The following is a 26307-nucleotide window of genomic DNA, read 5'->3' as shown; positions in this document are numbered from 1 at the left end:
TCTTTACTGTATTTGTGGTACTCTACTGTATTCATAAGTCTCTCTTTACTGTATTTGTGGTACTCTACTGTATTCATAGGTCTCTCTTTACTGTATTTGTGGTACTCTACTGTATTCATAAGTCTCTCTTTACTAGGACTGAACAATTAATCGCATTTCCGATTTTATCGCGATATTACACAGCACGATTTTGGCCCTGCTGATGCCGCAGCCCATAGAAGTGAATGTAGCTCCGCGCTCCACCGCATGCTCTTGTTTACTTCTCCGTCTCCTTAAGGTGTGCGGTAGATCATGGATGTACTGTGAAAATATCAGTGTGTATAATGCAGCCACCGCGAAGGACTATTGCTTTTTCCCCCGTTAGCATTGCGTTAGCTGAAGCGCTACACGCTCTGATGCTCTGATCACAAAAACTTTCCTCCGGATTCACACATCTCTGCCTCCACAGAGATGAAGCTGAGCCTGAGCTGCTTGTTAAGAGTCCTTTGCGGCTCACCTTTGGAGGCTTATGTTTGGGAATGTTTTGGATAAAGATAAGAACTTATCTCACAATCACTGACTAATACACAAATAGCAAGAAATTATTTAGGCTATTTAAAAAAAAAAAAAAAAATCAGTATAAGCTTATTGGAAATTACACTGCATTCCAAATTATTATGCAAATTGGATTTTTGTGTCAAAAAGGTAAAAAAAAAAACAACAATGATGAAACTCATGGATGGTATCGTGTCTTGGTGCTCTATAAATCACTGACATTAATCTCAGAGACCTGGGATGATTAGTTTTCAGGTTAAGCCCAGTTAAGGGAAAAACTACTGAAAAAGGGTGTTCCACTTTATTAAGCAGATCATCATTTTCAAGCAATATGGTAAAGAAAAAGGGCCTTTCTGCTGACGAAAAGCGTGAAATAGTTGAATGCCTTGGTCTAGGTATGAAAACCTTCGATATTTCATGAAAGATTAAGCATAATCATCATACTGATAAGAGATTTGTGGATGATTCAGAGCACACTCCGGTTGTGCAGATAATGGCACAATATGGACGGTTTCTGCCAGACAAACACATCAGATTAAGAGAACAGATGCTACAAAGCAGCATACAGGTATTTGAAGCTGCTGGTGCCTCTGGAGTCCCCCGAACATCAAGGTGTAGGACCCTCCAGAGGCTGCAGTTGTGCATAAACCTTCTATCCGGGCCTCCCCTAAACGGTTAATTGATGTTCATGAACAGAAACGGCTGTAACGGGCTCAGAAATAAATGAGGACTCATTTTCAAACAGTCTTGTTCACTGATGAGCGCCGTGTAGCCCTGGATGGTCAGATCAATGGAGTAGTGGATAGTTGGTGAATGGCCACAATGTCCCAACAAGGCTGCGACGTCAACAAGGAGGTCATGTTTGGACCAAAATCATAAGGGAGAGGCCCCTTTAGGTCCTTTTAGGCTATGTGGAGTTTCTGACTGACCACTGTCTTCTATGCTACAAAATGAAGAGCCGTGCTTTCCCAAACAAAATCCTCTTCATGCATGACAACGCACCATGTCTTGCAGTAAAGAATACCTCTGCATCGCTGGCTGCTATGGGCATAAAAGGAGAGAAACTCATGATGTGGACCCCCTCCTCCCCTGACTTCAACCCTATTGAGAACCTTTGGAGCCTCAACAAAAAAAACTTCTATGAGGGTGGGAGGCAGTTGTCATCCAAACAGCAGCTCTGGGAGGCTATTCTGACATCCTGCAAACAAATCCAAGCAGAAACTGTCCAAAAACTCACAAGTTTAATGGATTTAAGAATTTTGAAGCTGCTATCACACAAGGGCTCCTTTGGTAAAATATAACTTGACCTGTTAATATTTTTTTGATTGAAATAGCTTTTGATTTCAGTAAATATGACCTACTAATGCTACAAATTCAACAAATGACCATTTTCAGTTAATTACAAGCTTTAAAATGTATTGAAACGATGAGTTGCATAATAATTTGGAACAGTGGATTTTGAGGTTTTTACTATTTTTATTTTTGAAAAAAATACTGTTATCACTAGGAATTTTTTTCCACCACATTTAAATGATCCTCTACCAGGTAAAGACTTGAAAATTATGCTGACTCTCATTTGAGTTGACAATTTAGAAAATCTTAGAAAAATGTCATTTGCATAATAATTTGGAACGCAGTGTATGTAGGCTAAATGACTATGTGGACTATTTGGAATTATATTCCATGTGATTATAAAGGATTTAAGAGTAAGTAATACTTTATTAAATCAGTTGTAAATATTTAATTGTATTGCAACCAAAAGTTATTAGCGAAAAATCGCAATAAAATCGAAAATTGCAATATTGATTGAAAAAAATCGCAATATTGATTTTTGGCAAAATCGTCATCAGCCCTACTCTTTACTGTCTTCGTGGTACTCTACTGTATTCATAAGTCTCTCTTTACTGTATTCGTGGTACTCTCCTGTATTCATAAGTCTCTCTTTACTGTATTCGTGGTACTCTACTGTATTCATAAGTCTCTCTTTACTGTATTCGTGGTACTCTACTGTATTCATAAGTCTCTCTTTACTGTATTCGTGGTACTCTTTTTACTGTATTCGTTGTACTCTTTACTGTATTCGTGGTACTCTCTTCACTGTATTCGTGGTACTCTCTTCACTGTATTCGTGGTACTCTCTTCACTGTATTCGTGGTACTCTCTTCACTGTATTCATAGGTCTCTCTTCAAAGTTGATTTCAGGATGAGGAGCAGGAGACACAGACAGACTTAGTATCCACACGGTCTGTGCCGGAGGTTTTAAACTTTAAATAGATAGTAAATCCTATAGACTGACCTCTTTCTTTCTAACCTGGCCCACTGTCATCATCCCTTCATATTTTGCTTCCAACAGCGGAGACTTAAGTAGAAAATGAAAGAGAAAGTAGTCTGCAGGGTTAAATACTGACGCTGTGGTTTATTTACTTCAACTTGAACACTTATCAAAGTTATCTTTCTTTGATCGTGCCAATCAATATATTAAAGGTTAGTCATTTGATGCTCACTACTGCCACCTCAGGTCTTACGCATAACTGCAGCTTCTATATTAAGCTCGTGCATGACGGCACTTCGGACCCGTAGTAGGAACATGGCTGGAACATGTAGGGGGAGGAAAATACTTAGTTTTAACATTTTTAAATTCCTTATAGTCCCTTTAAGTACAACCAGTTAACTATTGCCAAATATTCCCTTAAGCCCTATAACAGTAAGTAGGTCTAGATCTAAATTGCAGATCGCAGATCTAATATAACGAGAGAAATCCGAGATCTCAGCCCATCCCTCGTATTTGTGGTATTCTCTATATCTATACTGTATTAGTAGTACTCACTTTACTACCTTCTCTCCAGGACGTCCCTGCACAGCGCCCCCATCAGACCGGAACTCTCAGCAACAAATGTGTGTCCTGCAACAAGCACGTTCATCTGGTGCAGCGCCACCTGGTGGATGGAAAGCTCTACCACAGGAGTTGTGCCAAGTGAGAACATTTCCTCCATTCCCTCATGGTTGCATTAAATCCTCCTGCTCTTGTTTACAGGTGGAATTCAGGAGAGAGCTATTGATTCATTTATTTTTAGATTCTATAAACTGGAGATCTCGCTGCCCACAAAGCTCTACCTTAAAAGGGATTTGTGATATTTTGTATGTATTTAGGGTACTTACATTACTGTATATGCAAGTGTTGAAGTACTTCTAAACCAAACACGTGCCTTGCATGAACCAATAATGTATTAACGACCAATAACATAATAATTTGTAATAATGTCATCCTCACTTTACTTCCGGGTCCAATGGGACTTTAGCCCTATTCCCTGTAATGGGATTTTGCTGATTTTTAACCTGCTGTTGATCTGACTCCAAAAATATTTTTAAACATCTGATCACACAGAAACATCACATTTACTCTGGATGTTTTTAAGTTATGCTTTTTGACATTAATTATCACATTATATTTCTCACCATGAAATAGAAAATTACATTAATTTAGCCTGGTGCAAGGTATATAATCTAATTCTTAAAAAAACATTTGTTTTTTAAGAATTATTTAGGCTAATGGCCTTGTTTCCCACGGTGTGACTCAACTGTGAAAATTAAGAAGATGCATAGATACAGGCGGGTCCCGTCATCCTGGGGTTTTGACGGGCGAAGTAATAGGGCAGCACGGTGGTGCAGCGGTTAGCGCTCATGCTTCACAGCTATACAGAGCCTCTCGAAAGTATTCATACACCTTGAACTTTTGCACATTTTGTCATGTTTACAACTCTAAACATAAAGATTTTGTTTTGACTTTTTTACTGAACGTTCACACACAAGTAACAGACAACTGTGAAGTGAAAGCAAAATGATACATGATTCTGTTCTTTTTCAAAAAATAGAAAAGTGAAAAGTGGGGCGTGCATAAGTATTCATACAGCATTACATGCAGTGCATTAAATTGCCTTTATAACATTCCTAATGACTGCAGAATGTTCACACCTTGGCCTAACCATTAAATAGAGGCCACCTGTGTGTAATCTACTCTCAGTATAATCACAGCTGTTCTGTGAGGCCCTCAGAGCTGTGGTCAGAGTGTATTGGTCACTGAACAACATCATGAAGGTCAAGGAGCACCAGAGAGGTCAGGGATAAAGCTGTGGAGAAGTTTAAAGCAGCGTTAAGTTATACAAAGATTTCCCCAAATTTGAACATCTCACGGAGCACTGTTCAATCCATCATTCAAAAATGGAAAGAGTATAGCACCACTGCAAACTTACCAAGACACGGCCGTCCACCTAAACTAACAGACCGAACAAGGAGAGCACTGGTAAGAAATGCAACCTAGTGCCCCAAGATAACTCTGGAGGAGCTGAAGTCCTGCCGCTGAGCTGGGGGAATCTGTACATGGGACAACTATAAGTCGTATCTACACAAATCTGGCCTTCATGGACGAGTGGAAGAAGAAAGTCATTATTGAAAGGAGGCCATAAGAAATCCTGTTTGAAGTTTGCTAGAAGTCATATGGAGGACACAGCTCCATGTGGAAGAAGGAGCTTTGGTCAGATGAGACAAAAATGTAGCTTTTTGGCCCAAATGCAAAATGTTATGTAGGGAGCAAACCAACACTGCTCATCGTCCTGAGTGCACCATCCCCAGTGTGAAATATGGGGGGGAGCATCATGCTGTGGGGATGCTTTTCCTCAGCGGGAACTGGGGAGATTGTAAGAATAGTTGTGAAGATGGATGGAGCCAAATACAGGGACATTTTGGAGGAAAACCTGCTGGAGTCAGCAAGAGAACTGAGGCTGGGGTGGAGATTCACCTTCAGCAGGACAATGACCCTAAACACAAAGATAAATCTACAATGGAATAGTTTGAAAGAAACATATTAATGTGTTGACCTGAATCCTATTGAAAATTTGTGGAAAGACCTAAAAACTACTGTTCACAAACGCTCTCCTTCTAATTTGACAGAGCTTGAGTTGTTTTGTAAAGAGGAATGGGCTAAAATGTCAGTCTCTACATGTGCAAATCTTGTAGAGTCAAACCCCAAAAGACTTGCTGCTGTTATTGCAGCAAAAGGGGGTTCCACAAAGTATTCATTCATCTGTGTGAATACTTATGCACGCTCCACTTTTCGGTTTTCTATTTTTTGAAAAATAACAGAATCATGTATCATTTTGCTTTCACTTCACAGTTGTCTGTTACTTGTGTGTGAACGTTCAGTAAAAAACATCTAAATAAAATCTTTATGTTTAGGGTTGTAAACATGACAAAATGTGCAAAAGTTCAAGGTGTCGAGAGGCACTGTAAGTACCCAGGTTCGATTCCCACCTGGATGGGGCCTTTCTGTGTGGAGTTTGCATGTTCTCCCCGTGTCTGCGTAGGTTTTCTCCGGGTACTCCAGTTTCCCCTACCACTAAAAACATGTACAATAGGCCAGGATGAATGACAGTGTGTTTGAGAGTGCACATGGGGGACGACGGATGGAAATTACCCCACGACTACAATCCACTGTCCCGACCAAATAAACCAATGAATACATTTTTAAACGGAGGCCTATTCATTTGACAACCCTTTATACAGACTGACTAATTGAAAAAGTCTCATGAAACACATGCGGAAATGCAATTTTATGAAATCAACCTAATTCCTTTTTTGGATTCTGACTGTCTTCACTGAGCTGTTTCAGAACAATAGTTTCCCTTTTATCCCTTCAGGAGTCTAGCAGGGAACCCCTTCACTGCAGACCGGTCCAAGAACTCCTCCCTGCCCCGGCCGACACCCACCCCAGACTCTAGACTTGCTCCCAGCTGGCTCACACACAAGACCACTGCCCCCTCTAGTGTCTCCTCTGGCACATCACACCCTCAGCCGGCCAACTCTGCTTCGAACCACGCCTCGAACCGTACCACTCCTTCTACCATCTCCCCATCTCCTCCAGGGACCTCGGCGAACACCTCCAGCGCCACACCCTCTCCGCGGCCCGGCAGCTCGACCAAAACGAACTCCGCCAGCATCTTAACCACCCCGTCTTCCCTCGGCCTCTACAAACCGGGTGCAACGCGTGCACCGGCAACCACTACAACAAGTACCACTCCCACTGCTGCACCGAGAACCTCCATCGCGTCCAAAAACCTCCAGGCCAAGCTGAAGTTCTTCCAGGCCAAAAATGGGGATGGTCGTGGGGAGGAGAAAGGTGGGGAAGGTGGCGGTACAGAGATGTTTGGGGGGAAGAGGGGAGAGCACCCGGCCAGTCATTCCGTCACCATGGTGGTGCAGGTGGGAGGAAAGGACAGAGAGAGGGAAAGGGAGAGAGAGGAGAAAGCAAGGGAGAGGGAGGAGAGAGTGAGGGAAAGGGAGAGAGAGGAGAAAACGAGGGAGAGGGAGGAAAGAGAGAAGGAGCAAGCGAGAGTAAGGGAGAGAGAGGAGAGAGTGAGGAATAGGGAGGAGAGAGAAAGGGAAAGTGAGAGGGAGAAGGAGAGAGTGAGGGAGAGAGAGGAGAAGGAGAGAGAGAAACAGAGAGTGAGGGAGAGAGAGGAGAGGGAGAGAGTGAGAGAGAGAGAGGAGAAGGAGAGAGAGAAGCAGAGAGTGAAGGAGGGAGCGATGGAGAGAGAGAAGGAGAGAGTGAGGGAGAGAGAGGAGAAGGAGAAGAAGAGAGTGAGAGAGAGAGAGGAGAAGGAGAGAGAGAAGCAGAGAGTGAAGGAGGGAGCGATGGAGAGAGAGAAGGAGAGAGTGAGGGAGAAAGAGGAGAAGGAGAAGAAGAGAGTGAGAGAGAGAGAGGAGAAGGAGAGGGAGAGAGTGAGGGAGCGAGAGGAGAGCCAGGCCAAAGCGTCGGCTGCAGCGTTCATCTCTAAGAAACTGACTGAGGAGAACAACAACAACAACAAGCCGGGAGGGACCGTGAACCAAACACACAAGTAAGTTCCCAACTGTCACAAATCGCTGGATAGGTTTTTATGAAAGGGAACACGGTGTCGTAATGTTGTGTTACATTCAACAACGACACACAAAGTCACCTGGAGACAGACAGACACACATGACACCCTCACAGTCACATGATCACAAAAAGGTTCAAATAGCCCCACAAGTTGAACTCATTTGCATGGGATACAATTGGCTTGACTTTGTTGTACACTTTCTTGAGTTTAATCTAAAGAGATGGGACAGGAAGCAGTTATGAGCACACAGGAAGTTAGCCAAAGCTAGCACCATGTTGCTTCCTGTGTGCTCAGACCTCCCTGACAGGGTTCCTGACCAAACCCTCCCAAACAAATGTGACTTTCCAATGTATTTGACTGATTTATAGAGTCACTGCACGTCTCCGGTGCTGCGGGACAGGCTCGTCCTCTCACACACGGGTAAAGCAGTTGTATTTGCCTTGAATGAGAGCTTTTGTTATAGAATCAACGGAAGCTCCAGTACATTTGATTTGGTAAAGAGCAGTTTTATTCACCCGCAGACACGTTTAAAAAAACACTCAATCCTGCGGGAATATAGCGGATCCGAGGAAATACTCCTTGGAATATACAACTGTACTACTGTACAGGGAATACTACAGGGAATACTACATATAGTACTACAGGGACTACCACAGGGACTACCACAGGGAGTACTACAGGGAATACTACAGGGACTACTACAGGGACTACTACAGAGAATACTGCAGGGAATACTACAGGGAATACTGCATGGAATATTGCAGGGACTACTACAAGGACTACTACAGGGAGTACTACAGGGAGTACTACAGGGAGTACTACAGGGAGTACTTAGGGATGTCACTGTTACCGGTGTAGCGGTAAAGTATCCGGAAATGAAACTGCTGGATATTTTCTTAGATCAATCTGGCATTTTCTAACAGTGCAAGTGTAAGATCGTGATTAACACCTGTAAGAAGCTTCAGACTCGCTCTTTAATGTCGCTGTCACAGATATCTTCTGTCTCCATTGACATAGTCCAGCAGAGGTGGCGAAGAAGGAGGGGGTCCGAGGGAGAGTCCGGCTGCGGGCTGACGCCTCGCTACTGTCTGACCTGACCGTCCCCACCAGTCCCAGGAGCACCCCAACAAACAGGCGCTCCCCCAGCCCCAGGAGCACCCCAACAAACAGGCGCTCCCCCAGCCCCAGGAGCACCCCAACAAACAGGCGCTCCCCCAGCCCCAGGAGCACCCCAACAAACAGGCGCTCCCCCAGCCCCAGGAGCACCCCAACAAACAGGCGCTCCCCCAGCCCCAGGAGCACCCCCGAGGCTCCAAAATCAAGGAGCACCTCCCCACACTCCTCAGGTACTGGTAAATGTGTCTCTGAAGTTGAAAGGTTTCCACTGCCAACGCAGGTTAAAAGGAGTGTGGGAGTAACATCTCTGTTTGCAGGTGCACAGAGTGAGTCGCCGTCTGACTGGAGAGCTCGCCTCAAACCTGTCTCTAAAGACCCCAGGTCAGTGCCCTTCCTGTTGTCTTCACGTTTCAAAGTGCGTCTTTATAAACAAACTTGGGGTAGATCTTTGTCAGGTAAATAAAAGTGTCTTCTGCAGAGCTGTGAAAGAGTGCATACAGTAGAGGTTGTCTCCTGAACAGAAGTGCTCACACATACTAGGGATGCTCCGATACCCGAAACCAGCTCAATACCACATACTCGTACTCATTCATGTGGTACCGGCACCACTTGGCGTGCGGCGCACCTTCGGGGTGCTGCTCTCAGCTGAGCAGAGCAGAGCAAAGAGCAACAAACTGGAGAAGTGGAAATACAATATCCCACACAGAGCTGAGTTTATCACAGACTACACTCCCTAAATCAGAGTCGGTGCTGGATTTACCCAGTGTCGCACATATTTGTGAGGAAAGGGCTCAAGATTTGTATCTTGGATGAACTCCGACAAGTTGTAGCACTGCCCAGCCCGCTAGCAAACTTTAATGAGCCTGGCACAACAACAACACGGTGAAGATAAGCGGGAAGCAAACACGGTTAAATGATAATAATATCCTTCCGGGCCTTAAATAAGAGCTCAGGATATGAACACCACATTATATAGCCACGTGGTAAATGGACAGTCTGCCCCAGGACGGCCGTGGCTTCAATAACAGCGTGAATGACTACTATGTAGTACTTTGAGGAACTTGTGACACAGGCTTGTAAAGTGCAATACAAGTGTAAGTGTACAAGTGTATTAATGAAGCTACAGTTAAGTTGGGGTTATTATTATATTATTATTAATTTATTGGGAACATTTTCTCTACTATATACGGCCCACGACCCGCCGTGGGAGGTGAATTTCGGCCCGCGACCCAAAATGAGTTTAATTTAGATGAATAAAGGGAATAAAATAGCTTTAAATTAATTTGCCCCATTAACTAAAATTATGAAGTGTTTTGTCAGGTGTAAATTATTGCCAAATATATCGTTATCAAGATAATTCTTTTTCATACCGTGATATAATTTTTTGTTCACATCGCCCCGATCTAATGACAGAGCCTCACACGATAAAAAATAAAGCTTGCGCAAAGCCTGCGTAAAATTTAAATACATTTTATATTGAAACATAATTGAATATTTAAACCAGACGACCACCTTGCGACCGCTGGCGTTTCCTTTGGGGCAGGATTCACAGTGAACATGATGTTTGGAACACGCTGCAGTGACTGTCCATCAGTAACTCGTCTTTAACCAAATCCTGAGCTGTTTGTTTATTTACGTGGGACCTGCTTATCGACGACAGAAAAGTTCACCGCATGGCTAATGGTCCAGGAAGAAGTCACGTGGGGAAACTGTGCATGTAGTCCATAAAGATGCACTTTTGACAATATATCTGATGTCTGCAGTCATTTTTATTTTCTTAAAAAATTCAGAGATTTTTTGTACTCGTATTGGTTTTAGAAAATGTGCTCTCGGTGCGTCACTTCTCTCTACACTACTTAACTACGCTACTTAAACGAGGGATCTCTTGATCCAGAGATGGAAATGGAACGTTAATCACAACCTCAGCTTTGGTCTCGTTGATCATCTTGGCACCATTGTCAGGATTACAGCCGGTTCTTTGGCAGAAACAGCAGGTTCGGTAGATTTGTATGTTAAATAATGCAGCAGTTTTTTGTTTGAGGTTTGTATAAAACATCTTTTGTTTATGAATCAGCATATTGGTAAATCTAAAATTTCAATTCATCACTATGATCCTGTCCAGGCATTTTGTTTATGTATCGGACCTGTCTTTATCCGACCAATCCACCTAAAATTACATGATGCAAATTAGCCTCACTATGTTATAACAGACCAGTCCTATAGAGGTCGGCCAATATACGGGTATCGGCCGATATCATGCCTGTTTTTCCATGCTGAGATCTGTTCTTACCTGAGCTTAGACGAGTTGATGTGTACCTGTCTGTGTGCCCGTGGAAGAGCGTGGTCGCTTCCAACTTCACCTCCGTTTGGAGCTATAGGAATGTACTGGGAGAGGCCAAATGCTAGCAAGCATCTTTGGTCGTTTTGCGTGACTGAGGGCACACACAAAGACCAAACTGGTACGTATCAACTTGTCTAAGCTCAGGTAAGAACATATCTCAGTATGTAAAAATGGTGGCCTGTTCCTTTAAAGGCTGATATCTTTTGTTGTTGTTGGTCAGTCACAGCCTTTAAACAGCACTAATGTTGCACAGTAGTACAGAGGTTAGCGCTCGTGCTTCACAGCTAGAAGCTCCGAGTAGATTTCCTCCGGGTGCTCCGGTTTCCCCTACCACTAAAACATGTACAATAGGTTAATCCTCTGGCCAGGTGTTTCTGACCACCAGCCTGGCTCCTACAGGTCGCCCCAGCGGCATTGAGGATGGGTCAAAAGCAGAGAAATAATTACCCTTCGGGGATTAATAAAGTATACCTTAAGTGATCCAATACTGGTAGCGGATATCGGATCAGATACTGGAAAAATATGATATCAGGTATTGGCTACAAATATCCGATACTCTCATCGCTTTAAAAACATTCAAACATTTCAAAACTGATATATAATATTTGTAATGCACAAGTTGTAACGATCAGCTGACATGTGAGCTCTTAATGTAAAATAGCCTGTCCCAGCGATCCTCATTCAATGTTTTTCCATTCGTTTCTTAATAGATTTTACAAAAGGTTTTCCTAATTCCTGTAAAGTGTCCGACATCTCTCCTATAATGTTTTCGATGTAGCTCTGCACATGTTCCCAGTATTTCATTCCGACCCGGCTCATGTGCACGTGTACTGTGTGACTGGATTAACACAAACGTCGTACATGAACAGGATGGTACCTCCGTTAATTCCTCCTGACACCGCCCGCCCTCCTCTCACTGCACGTCCCTCAGGAAGCTTGTCCCCGCTGCTCGTCCAAATGTCCCCGCAGCATTGGAGGCCCCCGCGGCCCCCGCCCTCTCACAGGGGCCTCAGTGTGTGGACAGAGACATATGTCGGAGCACAGACCCTGTCCCCACATGACCCCTGTGCACCAGTCAAAAGACCTCAGCGCCGTTTCACATGAGGTACGGGGATGGAGGAAAAGGACAGTGAAGAGTTCGACCTAAAGGCACCATATTTCACCAATAGACATGTACTTTGTCATTGATGTTTTCGAACTTGCCATGGGTAAAGCGGTGTGTGGACCACCAGACCATCCAGTCTGAGCATCTCCTTAAAGGCTCACCTCAACATTTGACTCTTTTCTCTGTCCCCAGCCCGAAGTCCTCGTCCCAGCCCTCGGCCACACCCTGGACCAACGGATCCAACCCGTCCCAGACCGCAGTCCCCAGCACACCGGCCCCCAGGATCTCTGTCACGGTCCCTGCTCACGAGGGTACTGCTGGGACCTTTGACTGATTTCAGACTGTGTGAAGCCCGCTTGCTCCGGCAATGAAATCCCCTTCATTTTAACAAGTCCAGTGGGCAAACATTAGCCTAGGAATTTAAAATATAAAACAGATTTTGAGTTATTTCACCCTTTTTGTTTCCTCCATTATCCCATCTGTTTATCCTGAGTTTAATATCTTCAATGCAAATCACACAATGGAAATAGTGTTGAAAATATAGAAAAACCGATACATAAAGTGTGGTACACATATTTTGGAAATGAGGAATAAGAATACTTTTTAAATTCTTATTCCTCATTTCCAAAATATGTGTTAGGTCACTTTGCGCCTCAAACAAGTGAGAATGGCCACAGGTTGGGACAGACATCTGTCAAACATCAGTGTAAAAGAGCCAGAACATAAGAAATATTTGTGTCAGGGTAATCACAGTCTTAAAGTATCTTAATTTATCATATTGGGTCACGCTGTAAGGCCATACCAGCACTGTAGTACAGTCAGAATAAATGAATAGACTACCGGCTAGTGCTTTCGTCCACAGCGGCTTATAAATCCTCTGAGGAGGGTCTGCTCCTGCTAAAACATCATTATTGAAGTACGTGCATTTGTTATTTCACATATTTAAGTAGCCATCTGCTCCGGTGCATCTCTGCCTTTCAAATGAATCCAATCAAGCCGGGAAGGCCTTTAGATGCCAACAGGACTTAAATGCATGTATCTCCCACAGTGAGAGTTCTAATACTGCATTTGCTGCCTCTGCTGTGGTGTTTATGTCCCGTAGCTGTTGATGGCTTTTGTTTGCAAATGCACGACTTGACTCAACATTGACTAAGCACACACTTCTCTAGCCCATCGGCCTCTGGGTCTTAGTCTTAAAAACTCTACATTTAGGTTTTACTTGTGCATTACATGGTGTACAGTACATCTTGTTATGGTAACAAGTTTGTTCCTGTTTCTTCACCAACTTTGTTCCGTGCAGGCGCCGGCGCTCCTCCCAGGGGCAGCAGCGGTGACAAAGACTCCAACAAAACCAAGGTATAGTGTGATCCTCCAGGGCGAGCGCGTGCAGAGCCTGTGCAGAGCCTGTGCAGAGCCTGTGCAGAGCCTGAGCAGAGCCTGCGCAGAGCCTGCGCAGAGCCTGGGCAGAGCCTGCGCAGAGCCTGCGCAGAGCTTGCGCAGAGCCTGCGCAGAGCCTGGGCAGAGCCTGGGCAGATCCTGCGCAGAGCCTGCGCAGAGCCTGCGCAGAGCCTGCGCAGAGCCTGCGCAGAGCCTGCGCAGAGCCTGCGCAGAGCCTGCGCAGAGCCTGGGCAGAGCCTGGGCAGATCCTGCGCAGAGCCTGCGCAGAGCCTGCGCAGAGCCTGCGCAGAGCCTGCGCAGAGCCTGCGCAGAGCCTGGGCAGAGCCTGCGCAGAGCCTGCGCAGAGCTTGCGCAGAGCCTGCGCAGAGCCTGGGCAGAGCCTGGGCAGATCCTGCGCAGAGCCTGCGCAGAGCCTGCGCAGAGCCTGCGCAGAGCCTGCGCAGAGCCTGAGCAACGTGGTGTTTGTTGTGTGTGCAGACCAAAGCAGACCACATCCCACAAGAGGAGATCCTGAGGGAGCTGCAGCAGATCGAGGACAGTCTGAATGAGCTGGAGAGGACTGGAGTGGATCTGGAGCTCAAACTCAGGACCAGCGAGGAGAGTACGTGAGATTTTGAAGCATTTAGGGAATTGTGAGCTCTGAAGAATTTAATATCAAGTAACGAAGAACTGTTGAGTGTGTTTTTGTTGTCATTCACTCTGCTTTAAGGAAAAGGGTTTACACAAAGATCTTTAAACAGGACATGTAGTACGTTGCAACGAATGGCACCTCTGGCGGCCATCTTGTGATAGCCCTTCTAACCAAATGCAATGTAATCAAATGGAGACACCGCTCATTTCCTTGGTAGTGTTTTGATCTATTTTGAGTTATTTATTCTTTGATAATTATGACTGACTTTATGTCAGATCTGGCAAGAAAATGAGGTTTTTGCAGTGTTTCAAATGTTATTCAGTTTTATAGGAGGCATCAACTTTAGCTCCATTTGTTGATGGATTTTCCTCAGTCAAACACAAATCATTCACTCAAATATAACATTTGTTTCCTACTTTAAAGCAGTATTTCTATACTTTTAACACTATATGACCAATATTAATTGAACATGGGACAATGATTTAGTGAATGCAAACAGTTTGCATTTGTGGAGGGTAATAAACACACACGATTAGTACCACACTACAGTATATCAATGGTGTGTGTTAATAGGCTACTATTGGCACCCTCCAATGGGGAAGGAGAAGTGCTCACTAACACAGATTTGTCAATCAATCAATCCCTCAAAGTTTATTTCGATGGCACTTTACAACAACACTTTGCAGACCAAAGTGCTTTACATGAAAAATATTCAGAATAAAAACACCAGCACACAAAATAAAATAGATCAGTACTACAGTGTCTGTTTTGCACATTTTGTCATGTTTACCATAAACATAAAGATTTTATTTTGATTTTTTTTACTGAACGCACACAAGTAACAGACAGAAAGCAAAATGATACATGATTCTGTTATTTTTCAAAAAATAGAAAGTGAAAAGTGGGGCGTGCATAAGTATTCACACAATGAATGAATACTTTGTGGAACCCCCTTTGCTGCAGTAACAGCAGCAAGTCTTCTGGGGTCTGACTCTACAAGATTTGCACATGTAGAGACCAAAGCTCCTTCTTCCACATGGAGCTGTGTTCTCCATATGACTTCTAGCAAACTTCAAACGGGATTTCTTATGACCTCCTTTCAATAATGTCTTTCTTCTGCCACTGGTTCATGAAGGCCAGATTTGTGTAGATACGACTTATAGTTGTCCCATGTACAGATTCCCCCAGCTCAGCGGCAGGACTTCAGCTCCTCCAGAGTTATCTTGGGGCACTTGGTTGCATTTCTTACCAGTGCTCTCCTCGTTCGGTCTGTTAGTTTAGGTGGACGGCCGTGTCTTGGTAAGTTTGCAGTGGTGCTGTACTCTTTCCATTTCCAAATGATGGATTGAACAGTTGCTCCGTGCTCTGGTGCTCCTTGGGCAAGGTGTGAACATTCTGCAGTCATTAGGAATGTTATAAAGGCAATTTAATGCAATCAGAAAAATGCTGTATGAATACTTATGCACGCCCCACGTTTCCGTTTTCTATTTTTTTTAAATAACAGAATCATGTATCATTTTGCTTTTCCTTCACAGTTGTCGGTTACTTGTGTGTGAATGTTCAGTAAACAATTCAAAATAAAATCTTTATGTTTAAGGTTGTAAACATGACAAAATGTGCAAAAGTTCAAGGTATATTAATACTTTTGAGAGGCGCTGTATGTGTTCTGGAAGGCCTGTCTAAACAGGTGAGTCTTTAGTCTGGACTTGGACAGTGGCAGGTCAGTGATGACTCGACTGGGAGTGGGTTCCACAGTGTTGGCCCTGCCATGGCAAAGGACAATCGGCCCACGGCCTGGACCGAGACCTGGGCACATCCAAAACCAGGAGGAGCGCAGGGCTCTGGACAGAATGGACAGATATGAGGGAGCATGTCCATGAAGGGCTTTCAAAACAAATGACAACATTTTAAACAAACATTTAAAACTCACTGAACAACATTTGAGAGAAATGGGTCAAATGTGTTCATAGAAAGTTTTATTTCTTTGAGTTCACCTCATGAAAAATAAGAGCATTGCATCTAACGTTTTTGTTGAGTATACCTCTGCTGTTTGTCGTGAGTAAGTGGTGTAGTTGTCGTACAGCGCAGACATCTGTACCTCGTAGACCTCTGTACCTCGTAGACCTCTGTTCCTCGTAGACCTCTGTACCTCGTAGACCTCTGTACCTCGTAGACCTCTGTACCTCTTGGCCTCTGTACCTCTTGGCCTCTGTACCTCGTAGACCTCTGTACCTCGTAGACCACACCCCTGACGTCACACTCTTCACGTATTGCAGATGGAGAGGAGGAGTCTGTGATGAATGACCTGATGGTGGAGTGGTTCACTCTGATTAGAAACAAACAGGTGGCCATGCGCCGGGAGTCTGAGCTGGTCTACATGTGAGTACACGTCTCCACACACACAGCTGCACCCAGGCCACGCGTGCACCTTCACCTGTACGCCTGCTGACAGGGACTGTTCCTGCACGCTTCTACAGTCAACACAACCCACTCAAATCCTCGTTCATATGACCTCAATACAGACGCCTAACAAATGGAAATAGAAAACATCAAAAATCAGCCTGCATGTAACATTAAACTCGTCCAAACGTATTAGTTATCAGTCCCTCCAGGATTTAGTGATGTTGCAACTATTAAAGGAACCATTTTTCCGTACTCACATATGTTCTTACCTGAGCTTAGACGAGTTGATGCGTACCTGTCTGGTCTTTGTGCGAGGTAGAAGTTAGAAGTAACCAAGCAGTTCCACGTTTTCCCTATTGAAATACACTATTTAACTACGTGAGTAGTTACACGATCTTTACTTGGACTGTACTGCGCAGACGTCGAAGTGCTCCTGAGGTATTATTACGCCTTACAATATAGTTCCCCTTTTTATCCACTTAGAAAATCCACATGTTTAATTTTGTGTGACTATACTTGGATCGTGTAACTTCTCACGTAACCGTTTTTAAATAGGGGAAACGTAGAAGAGCTTTGGCCCCATAGAGTTGAGGAGGAGAGGCGACATACAAACAACTGCTTTGGTCTTTTTGCGTGACTGAGTGCACGCACAAAGACCAGACAGGTACGCATCAACTCGTCTAAGCTCAGGTAAGAACATATGTCAGTATGTAAAAATGGTGGCCTGTTCCTTTTAACGCAAAATCAAAATCAGTGAGTTAATTAAAGTGAGTTTCTGATCAGTTATATTCGCCCATAGGAAGTGTCCACCACCTTAGGGTTTTTAAATTTTAAAGTAAACGATCAAATTCCTCCCTTCTTTAAACATGGGGAAAACAATTGAGAAAAACAAAACATGTATTTGAGCTGAAACAACCAAGTCACTTCCTTTAATGCTATCTATCCCTGGACCAACAGATTCGAAATTTGGATCGAAAGATTTTTTGGTACCAGCTTTCGATTATTTTTACTAAACTTTTTTGACGATACTTATTTTATTGGTTTATTTGATGGGACAGTGCATGTTAATGAACATACATGGGTCTCATGCATACAAACGAGCCACACCGGATTGTAGCCTTGGGCTAATTTCCATCTGTCGGAAGACGACCACACTGCAAAAAGTAGTAGTAGTAATTAGTTTAGATGTCTCAATTTGAGTATAATAATCCAAATTTGAGTTGTTTTTACTTGTTAAGATGTAGTTGGGCATTTGACCTAGATTATTTCATTTGTTCCGAGATGTTTCTAACTCGTTTCAACACATTCAACCTTTATTTCAAGTAAGTTTGTAAATGATCGTGTCCCATTGGCAGTTTTACTTTCTTATTTCAAGCGAGATTTACCATAGAACCAGTCTGAAATGTCCTCAAACTCTTAGTCAGATCAGGGAAAAGGTCTAAATGAGTGAAAACCCCTCAAAACAAGATATATTTCCTCAGTTCAAGTCATTGAAGCCAGGGCTTGATATTTACTTTTTGTAGTGCAGAAGCAGACGTAACGGCCCTATTCCTCCTCGTCTAACGTGGCGTGTGTGTTCAGTACATTGACTTTTTTACATTTAGCACCATCTTTTGTCAAAGCTTTTGGAGTACGAAGGGCTGCACTTTCCCTTTCCCGGTTCAGGAGCCCGTGCGTATAACCACACCCACATACAGGTGCTCGTCATATAATTAGAATATCAGGAAGTGCATTTATTGTTTATTTGTGTTATTCAACTTAAACTGTGAAACTAATATGTGATATAGACTCATTACATGCAAAGTGACATATGTCAATTGTCAAACCTTTGTTTGGTATAATTTTGATGATTCAAGATATTAAAATTTTCTGAGATTTTTAATTTGGGAATCGAACTCGGGACTTTCTACTTGTGAGGCACAAGCACAAACCGCTGTACCACCGTGCTGCCCAATCCCAAACAGTTTTGCTTTCAGTAAGCAATGGACTGAGTTCAAAAATCCAGTCTGTCTGACAGCGTATACCCTCCCCCTTCCTCCCCAACACAGAGGAGTTCCAGAAGGAGAACAGTTTGACATGAGGGTCACTGTCCCTCTTCCTCTGGACGTCCTGGAGCAGCACCTCAGAGCAGTTCTTCTCTTCACCACATATGGAGCCATTAGCTCAGATTTGGTTGCGCTCGTGTGACATTCACAACATTGTAAAGAGCCTGTAGTTTCAGACTAGGCCGTGGGCAACAGAAAATTCCATTCCCTCAAAATGCAAATGTCTTACTTTTTGACTTATGCATGAAACAAAAACTGTCTCGAAGTTCATCCAACTAAGGCTCAATTACTTTCTCTGAACGCGGTCCAAAAGTGGTGACAATATTCACCACTTTTGCCTGCTGTATAAAAGAATACGGCGGGTTTGTGAATCCAATCACAATATCTGTCCATTTTATTTTTGGAGATTTGTTACAAAAGTAGAATATCATTAAAAAGTTCATTTATTTCTGTAATTCAACTTAAAATGTGAAACTAATATGATATAGAAAAATTGCAACATTCATTATGTCAAGCCTTTATTTGTTATAGTTTTGATGTATTTGGCTGTCAAAAATTTTTAATATGACATGAAATCAGTAAAAAAATGATTTTAAACAGAGCAATGTCGGTCCTCTGAAAACTATAATCATGCATTTGTACTTAGTACTTGGTTTGGGCCAGTTTGCTTGAATAACTGCCTCAATGCGGCTGTGCCTGTGGCACTGCTGAGGTGTTATGGAAGACCAGGATGCTTGAACCAGAGGAATGTGATATTTGAAGCCCACACTTGATGCTCTGACTCCAGCCTCAGTCCAGTCTTGTGAAGGTCCCCCACACTTTTGAATGTCCGTTTCCTGACAGTCCTCTCCAGACTGTGCTCATCCCTGCGGCCTGTGCACCTTTTTATTCCACATTTCCCTTCCACTTAACTTTCTATTAATGTGTTTTGATCCAGCACTTTGCTATTACCTTTTGAGGCTTTTGTCAGTGATAGTTTTCTGCACAACTGTCAGGTCAGCAGTCTTCCCCATGATGGTGGTGGTTCTACTGAACCACTGAGAGACCATTTAAAATCTCAGGGACCGTTTGCAGGTGTTTTGGATTCATTAGCTGATGAAAGGGTGACATTGTGAGCCGACAATATTGACAATATTCTAATCTTCTGAGATTTTGATTTTTTTAAATTACAAACTGTGAGCCATAATCATCAAAATTATAACAAATAAAGGCTTGGCATATCTCACTTGCAACACACATGCAATGAGTCTATATCATAGATCATATATATATATATTAGTTTCACATTTTAAGTTAAATTACGGTACAGAAATAAATGAACTTTATCACGATATTCTAATTTTCCGCGCTATGGTGCTGTGCAAATAAATGAGTCTGCAGCTCATCCATTTTAGCACGTGCTACACGCGTCGCACATGAGCAAACGCTTGGTAAAGGACCCTTACAGTCTGTTGACCATGTTGAAACGGGAGCATACTCGTGGCTTAGAGGCACAGGGCCACTGGCGTCTGTTTCCCCCACGGCAGCTTCAACAGTGACGTGGGTGTTCTCAAAGATGGCATCTGGAAACAAAACAATTTTGCAACTAAACTTAAACTTAATTTAATTCACATAAAAGTGTTATCCACCCACTGGTGGTGGTTTTTGATAATAATGATCGCATAAGCTGAAGCCTAAGAAAAAAACACCCACCTGTTTTTCTCTGCCGTGTTCACAGAGGACGGACTCAGGAACTGGAGGAGGAGCAGCCCACGGTGGAGCAGGAGCTGCGCCGATTCCTCGACAAACCAGGTATATCAGCGAGAGGGCGTGGCCTAAGGAGAGAAGGAGGGGCCTGCGCTGGGCAGTGGCAGAGGGCGGGGCCAAAAATAATCTAGGGCTGTGCTCAAAACAGGTGGATCCATTATGTTACACAGAAATTACAAGTTTTCATTAATTGCCAATGGCTTGCTAACAAGTCAACGGCGCCGTGGAAGAGCGCAGTTTGAGTGCAGAGCTGCTCAGAATGGGTCAGATGTTGTTTTAAAAATGCAGAGGAGACTTCCGGGTTGCTATCAGTTATGCAGCATTACAGGAAACCATTATGGAGCGATTTCTGAGTATATAGCAGTACTACTCATACTTGCGTGAATGAAGCTTTGACAAGGCAATGATGTGAGAATGGCATGGTTAACTGTCCTAAACAGTCCTGCCCTCCCTTTAACATGTTGACTTCTTCTCTTAAGGTGCATTCACAACCCCCTCTTGATACGAATCCTCGCATGTTTGCTCGGATAGTACGGTTCGATTGAGGTGTTGTGAGTGCGCCAACGGACTCTTATCCGGGCCAAAGAAGCAAACCCTGGTCCGGCTGAAAACTTGTGTCTTGAGCTGTTGTTGAGCCCGGCTCTACCACACACACGACAGTCTATGTGCACGTATCGACTCTACCCTGTACCTGCTTTTGTTTCCACAACCGCAGTTGTTGTGGGAAACGCCCCCACAGATGAGCATGCGGTACAGATCATCATAAAAGTTTTGTTAGCTGCGATGAGAACAAATGTGGACACGTGCTGCCTTCTGGTGGGGGTTATCGAATCATTCAGAGGTACCAAGGCCAATAAAACAGAAAAGAAACCGCTAAATACCAACTATGTGAACACCAGCTAAAGTTGCGCTAACAGCGGCTAATTGCTAACATTGTCAAAATCCCCTTTTAGCATTTGTGAAATATTAAATCCGTATGACCTGCATGTCAATAGTGAGGGCTGTCCACTCTCTCGTTTGCCAATCAAAGGCCAGCAGTCTCTGGTCACATGAGTCACGGTTCAGCGCTTTGGCCACTGCCAGAGGTCGGTCCTAAACTTATACCTGGTCAGACCGGTTTGGCCCTGGCCTCCGCAGTCGACAAGCTCGCCAAACCGGGTTGACCAGGCATTAGGCTGAATAGTGTCTGCATGTGGATCATTTCATTTGTGAAAGCAACTGAGCCACAGATTATGTCAGTAACATGTTATGACCAAAACAAACGAGTCACGCAAAGATAGACACACTGACACCACGACACTCATTACGGAATGTTGTGGTTTCTATGTTGAAAACATATGTGCTGAGCCTCTAAGTCAGTGGTTCTCAACCTTTTGGAGCCACGACCCCCATTATAACAGGTAAAGGGGTTCGTGACCCCCCGCCCGGGTCACACTGTGAGAAATAGGAACATTAGCCTACATAATTCTTAAAAAACAAAGAAAAAAAAAATGGCTGAAATAAAATTCATCAAACTAGCAAATAATGGCACTCTGGTAATATAGCAAACACATGCTACAATAAAACAGTAGATTGTGAAAATGAAAATATGTATATTTTATCTAAATGATCTGGCAACCCCCCAAATTTGTCTCGCATCCCCCTTGGGGGTCCCGACCCCCAGGTTGAGAACCACTGCTCTAAGTTAATACGAAATTTACTCTTAAACATAGCCATGGCTTGTAAATATAAGACAGAAAACTTTGATATACAGTAAGCAGCGACAGAGGCCAGAGAGCAAAGCTGTGGTCTGTTAGTCCTGCATTAGTCTAGCCAAATTGTAATTTAATAGACATTTGCGGTCTTTTGTATTGGAAATTAGAAATTTCAAGCGACACCCCCCTGGTCCTTTTACGTCTCCGGGGAGTCACGTAACATTGTGGTGAAGAATATAACTGTTGTACGCACGTTTCATGATCGCACATGTTCTGATATTTTTTAATGAATAGATAATGATAATAAAATATAGCAATAATAATCACAAAGGAAAAATTCAATCTTGCCTAGGGCGCCAAATTGACTAGTGCCGGCCCTGCCGGCTTTGCCTTGATGTCGTCACATCCGGGGGTCGTGGTAGGCATTTGACGTTTTAAACAAATGATAAGAATCCTATGATCGGCAAAAACAATTCAATTCATAAACAAAGCATTGCTTCTCTTGTACTGTAACAGATCCATCATTTTATAAAACCGTATTGCTGCTTCTCTTGTGCTGTAACAGATCAATCATTTTATAAAACCGTATTGCTGCACACGAATCGCCTTTCTTGTTCACAGTTTTCATCTGTAGAAGGTTTTGCTACAGCGCCCCCGCAGGCTGCAGAGGATTTCTGCATTTAGAATGATGATTAGATTGACAATAAAGAGGCGTGAACGTGAACTGTGCCAATTGGAAAGCTGAAACAATGTTGCAGTATTGTTCCTCAATCGAACCGAGTCTCAAGTGTGAATGCGACCTAAATCTCAGCACTGTCTCATTCAGATCACCTGAAGACACCGTGGGACCGGCGGCGGGAGGAGGCGCTCATGAAGAAACTGGTGGAGATTGTCAACAACCGTAATGCCATCGTGGAGGGGCTCGACGAGGACCGTCTCAGGTGCAGAATGTGGCTCATGAACCTGGCTTTACACACCTCAGTGCTAGTATTTTACATTTATACCTGCTTAGGCCGTGCTTACACTTGATCCACTTGAAATGAACATACACTGCGTTCCAAATATATTTTAGTGTCATAAAGGTAAAAAAAAGAAAAAAGTTTTTCAATTAAACTCATGGATGGTATTGTGTCTCAGGGCTCTTTGAATCTCTGATGGCCTGGATGGTCAGATGGATGGAATAGTGGATGGTTGGTGAATGGCCACAATGCCCCAACAAGGCTGTGATGTCAGTAGGGAGGTGGTGGATTCATGTTTTGGCCTGGAATCATGTGGGGGGGAGCTGTTCAGCCCCTTTCGGCTCCTTGAAAGTGTGAAAGTGTGACCCAGCACTGAAATGGCTCACATTTTGGTTTTGGGGCATTTTGAGTTGGACATAGAATATGAAAGTGTAGTTTCCAGGCGTTCCAATGATGTGTAACACATGGAAATCTGATATTATTTGGAGAACCTGTGAACAGTTGAAGCTAGGCACCCAGGATATTTCTAAGCCAGGAAAACGGCTTCTAAAGTTTGCTCTCAGCAACAACTCTCTGCTGCGGGAGTAACAATAGGGCTCATTTACATCTCATTTAGATAAGCCATACTGGCTGTGAAGCGAGCCATACTTGCCTTTTTTATGGCCTTTATGACAGAGTGGCATTTTCAAAAGAAAACCATAAGAAGTCCTGTTTGCTTTTTGCCGGGAGCCACCATGTGGCCTCCACGTGGTTTCTGGCAAACAACAAACGTGACTTCTTAGATTTACCTTTCAAAAATGGCTTGTTCTTGCCACTCTGCCATGATGCCAGATTTGTGCAGTGTACGACTAATAGTTGTTCTGTGTACAGTTTCCCAGACCTGAGCTGTAGCTCTCTGCAGTTCACCCAGGGTCATCATAAGCTTCTTGGTAACAGCTGTGGTCAGTGCTGTCGTTGTTCGGTCAGTAAGTTTAGGAGGACAGCTGGGTCTTGGTTGGTTTGCACTGATGCCATACTCTTTCCATTCTTGGATGGTGTATTTGACTGTGCTTTGAGAGATGTTCAAAGCTTTGGAAAAGTTTTATAACCTAACCCAGCTTTATACTTCTCAATAACTTTATCCCGGACCTGTCTGAGTTCTTGGACTTCATGATGCTTCTGCTCCACAATAGTCTTTTAACAGACCTGAGACCATCACAGAGCAGCTCTATTTGAAATGACATTAGATTACACACAGGTAGACTAGGTAGGTAGGTCAACATGTGATCATTTAGAAATGATCAGGCAACTTCTGAAGGCAATTGGTTGCACTAAAATGAAAGGGGGCCTATACTTTTGCACATCACAGTTTTCAGTTTTTTATTTATAAAAAAAAAAAATCTAGATCATGTATACATTTCACTTCACGAGTGTGTGTCACTTAGTGTGTGTCTGTCTGTCACGTAACATTTCAATTAAATATATTTATGTTTATGGTCCATAGTATGACAAAATGTCAAAAAGTTAAAGGGGGGCCCATATTTATGCATACCACTGCATATGTGTTTGGGAGCGACTGTGTGATGTCGGTGTAACTTATGTCATTTGATCATTGTGTTCTCAGAGAGGAAGAGGAGGACGAGCAGCTCAACCAACTCATGATGACCTTCAGTGAGTCACTAACACCATAACATACCAGACGAGGGTTCCAATGGGAGAGGACAGACTCTAAATCAACACCAGGGGGAGACATTGCACCATACATACAGGCGATATACAAATCAGCACCAGGGGGAGACATTGCACCATACATACAGGCAATATACATATCAACACCAGGGGGAGACATTGCACCACACATACAGGCGATATACAAATCAACACCAGGGGGAGACATTGCACCATACATACAGGCGATATACAAATCAGCACCGGGGGAGACATTGCACCATACATACAGGCAATATACAAATCAACACCAGGGGGAGACATTGCACCACACACATACAGGCAATATACATATCAACACCAGGGGGAGACATTGCACCACACATACAGGCGATATACAAATCAACACCAGGGGGAGACATTGCACCACACATACAGGCAATATACAAATCAACACCAGGGGGAGACATTACACCATACATACAGGCGATATACAAATCAACACCAGGGGGAGACATTACACCATACATACAGGCGATATACAAATCAACACCAGGGGGAGACATTGCACCACACATACAGGTAATATACAAATCAACACCAGGGGGAGACATTACACCATACATACAGGTAATATACAAATCAACACCAGGGGGAGAAATTGCACTATGCATACAGGCGATATACAAATCAACACCAGGGGGAGACATTGCACCACACATACAGGCAATATACAAATCAACACCAGGGGGAGACATTGCACCACACATACAGGCGATATACAAATCAACACCAGGGGGAGACATTGCACCACACATACAGGTGATATACAAATCAACACCAGGGGGAGACATTGCACCACACATATACACACAAATACAAATCATAGTAACTAAGCAATGATAAAAACACGGACAGTGTTTCACCTACAAAGGGTGAAATAATTCATACAATGGTGGAACATTATGTGCACACTTGTACAAATATATTTTTATTGACCACTGAGACTTGGACTCATTTAACCCGGACCTTCTAGCTGTGAAGCACAAGTGCTAACCACTGCGTCACCATGCCGCCCACAAACAAAGATGATGTTAATATAGTGAAGTAGGCCGCTTTTTTTCACTTTGTGTAGTTCTGTTCAAACCAACCCTAAGGACGTTACTAAAGCCCCAGTTGAGGAGCCGCATTCATTAAATTTTTCTGTTTTGGCATTTCTCAGAAGTGAACTTACATATCAAATAATCAAGTGTAAATAGCTTGCATTAACAACAGCACATGTTCCTTTGTAAGAACAGCTGCTTTGTTCCGGAATATCTGCACAAATGACAGTCAGGCCCCAGGACGAAGACATTATAAAGACAAGACCCCCTTTGGATTCAGCACATCACCATTATTACAGTATTTTGCATAACAGTATTATGCAAAATCTACTTTTTCAAGCTTTACATCATGTTATTATGTCATTCCCTCATTAAAAACATGCCTGAAGTGTTGCCTTGGCACATTCACGTATTTTTGAGTAATCTGTAAAAACTCGGAAAGAGTCAGAGGTTCTTAAAGAGACAGAGGCCTATTTCAAGACATTCACTACAGCCATTTTGAGAGAGCAATTTTATACAAGGCAGTTATTCTAATTTACTGCATTTACAGACCAACAGAAGGTTTAGTCATCATTGTAGTGTGCTATAGACTGGTGCTATGTGATTGAAAAAAGCATAATAAAGTTAAAAGTTAAGTTAAGTTAAAGTTTTTAAAGGTCTTAAAAAGTCTT

General features: G+C 43.3%; 2 protein-coding genes across 2 annotated transcripts in view; one reads left to right on the top strand and one right to left on the bottom strand.

Moving 5' to 3' along the window:
• The window catches only part of LOC306961346 (bromodomain-containing protein 4-like), a 461990-nt gene that overhangs the window by 34607 nt on the left and 401076 nt on the right, over window positions 1-26307 (bottom strand). The window lies entirely within an intron of this gene.
• The window catches only part of LOC306960590 (uncharacterized protein), a 44068-nt gene that overhangs the window by 15786 nt on the left and 1975 nt on the right, over window positions 1-26307 (top strand). Inside the window, exons 5-16 of the mRNA XM_079553021.1 lie at window positions 3381-3508; window positions 6228-6813; window positions 6883-7427; window positions 8466-8794; window positions 8882-8945; window positions 12203-12321; window positions 13311-13366; window positions 13886-14009; window positions 16316-16418; window positions 20205-20278; window positions 22754-22868; window positions 24490-24536. Coding sequence (XP_079409147.1) covers window positions 3381-3508; window positions 6228-6813; window positions 6883-7427; window positions 8466-8794; window positions 8882-8945; window positions 12203-12321; window positions 13311-13366; window positions 13886-14009; window positions 16316-16418; window positions 20205-20278; window positions 22754-22868; window positions 24490-24536 — 2290 coding nt within the window. The remainder of the gene's footprint in view (window positions 1-3380; window positions 3509-6227; window positions 6814-6882; window positions 7428-8465; window positions 8795-8881; window positions 8946-12202; window positions 12322-13310; window positions 13367-13885; window positions 14010-16315; window positions 16419-20204; window positions 20279-22753; window positions 22869-24489; window positions 24537-26307) is intronic.

This window comes from Gobius niger, assembly GCF_951799975.1.
Source record: "Gobius niger genome assembly, chromosome: 3".
NCBI lineage: Eukaryota > Metazoa > Chordata > Actinopteri > Gobiiformes > Gobiidae > Gobius > Gobius niger.
This window is presented reverse-complemented; position numbering and strand designations above follow the sequence as displayed.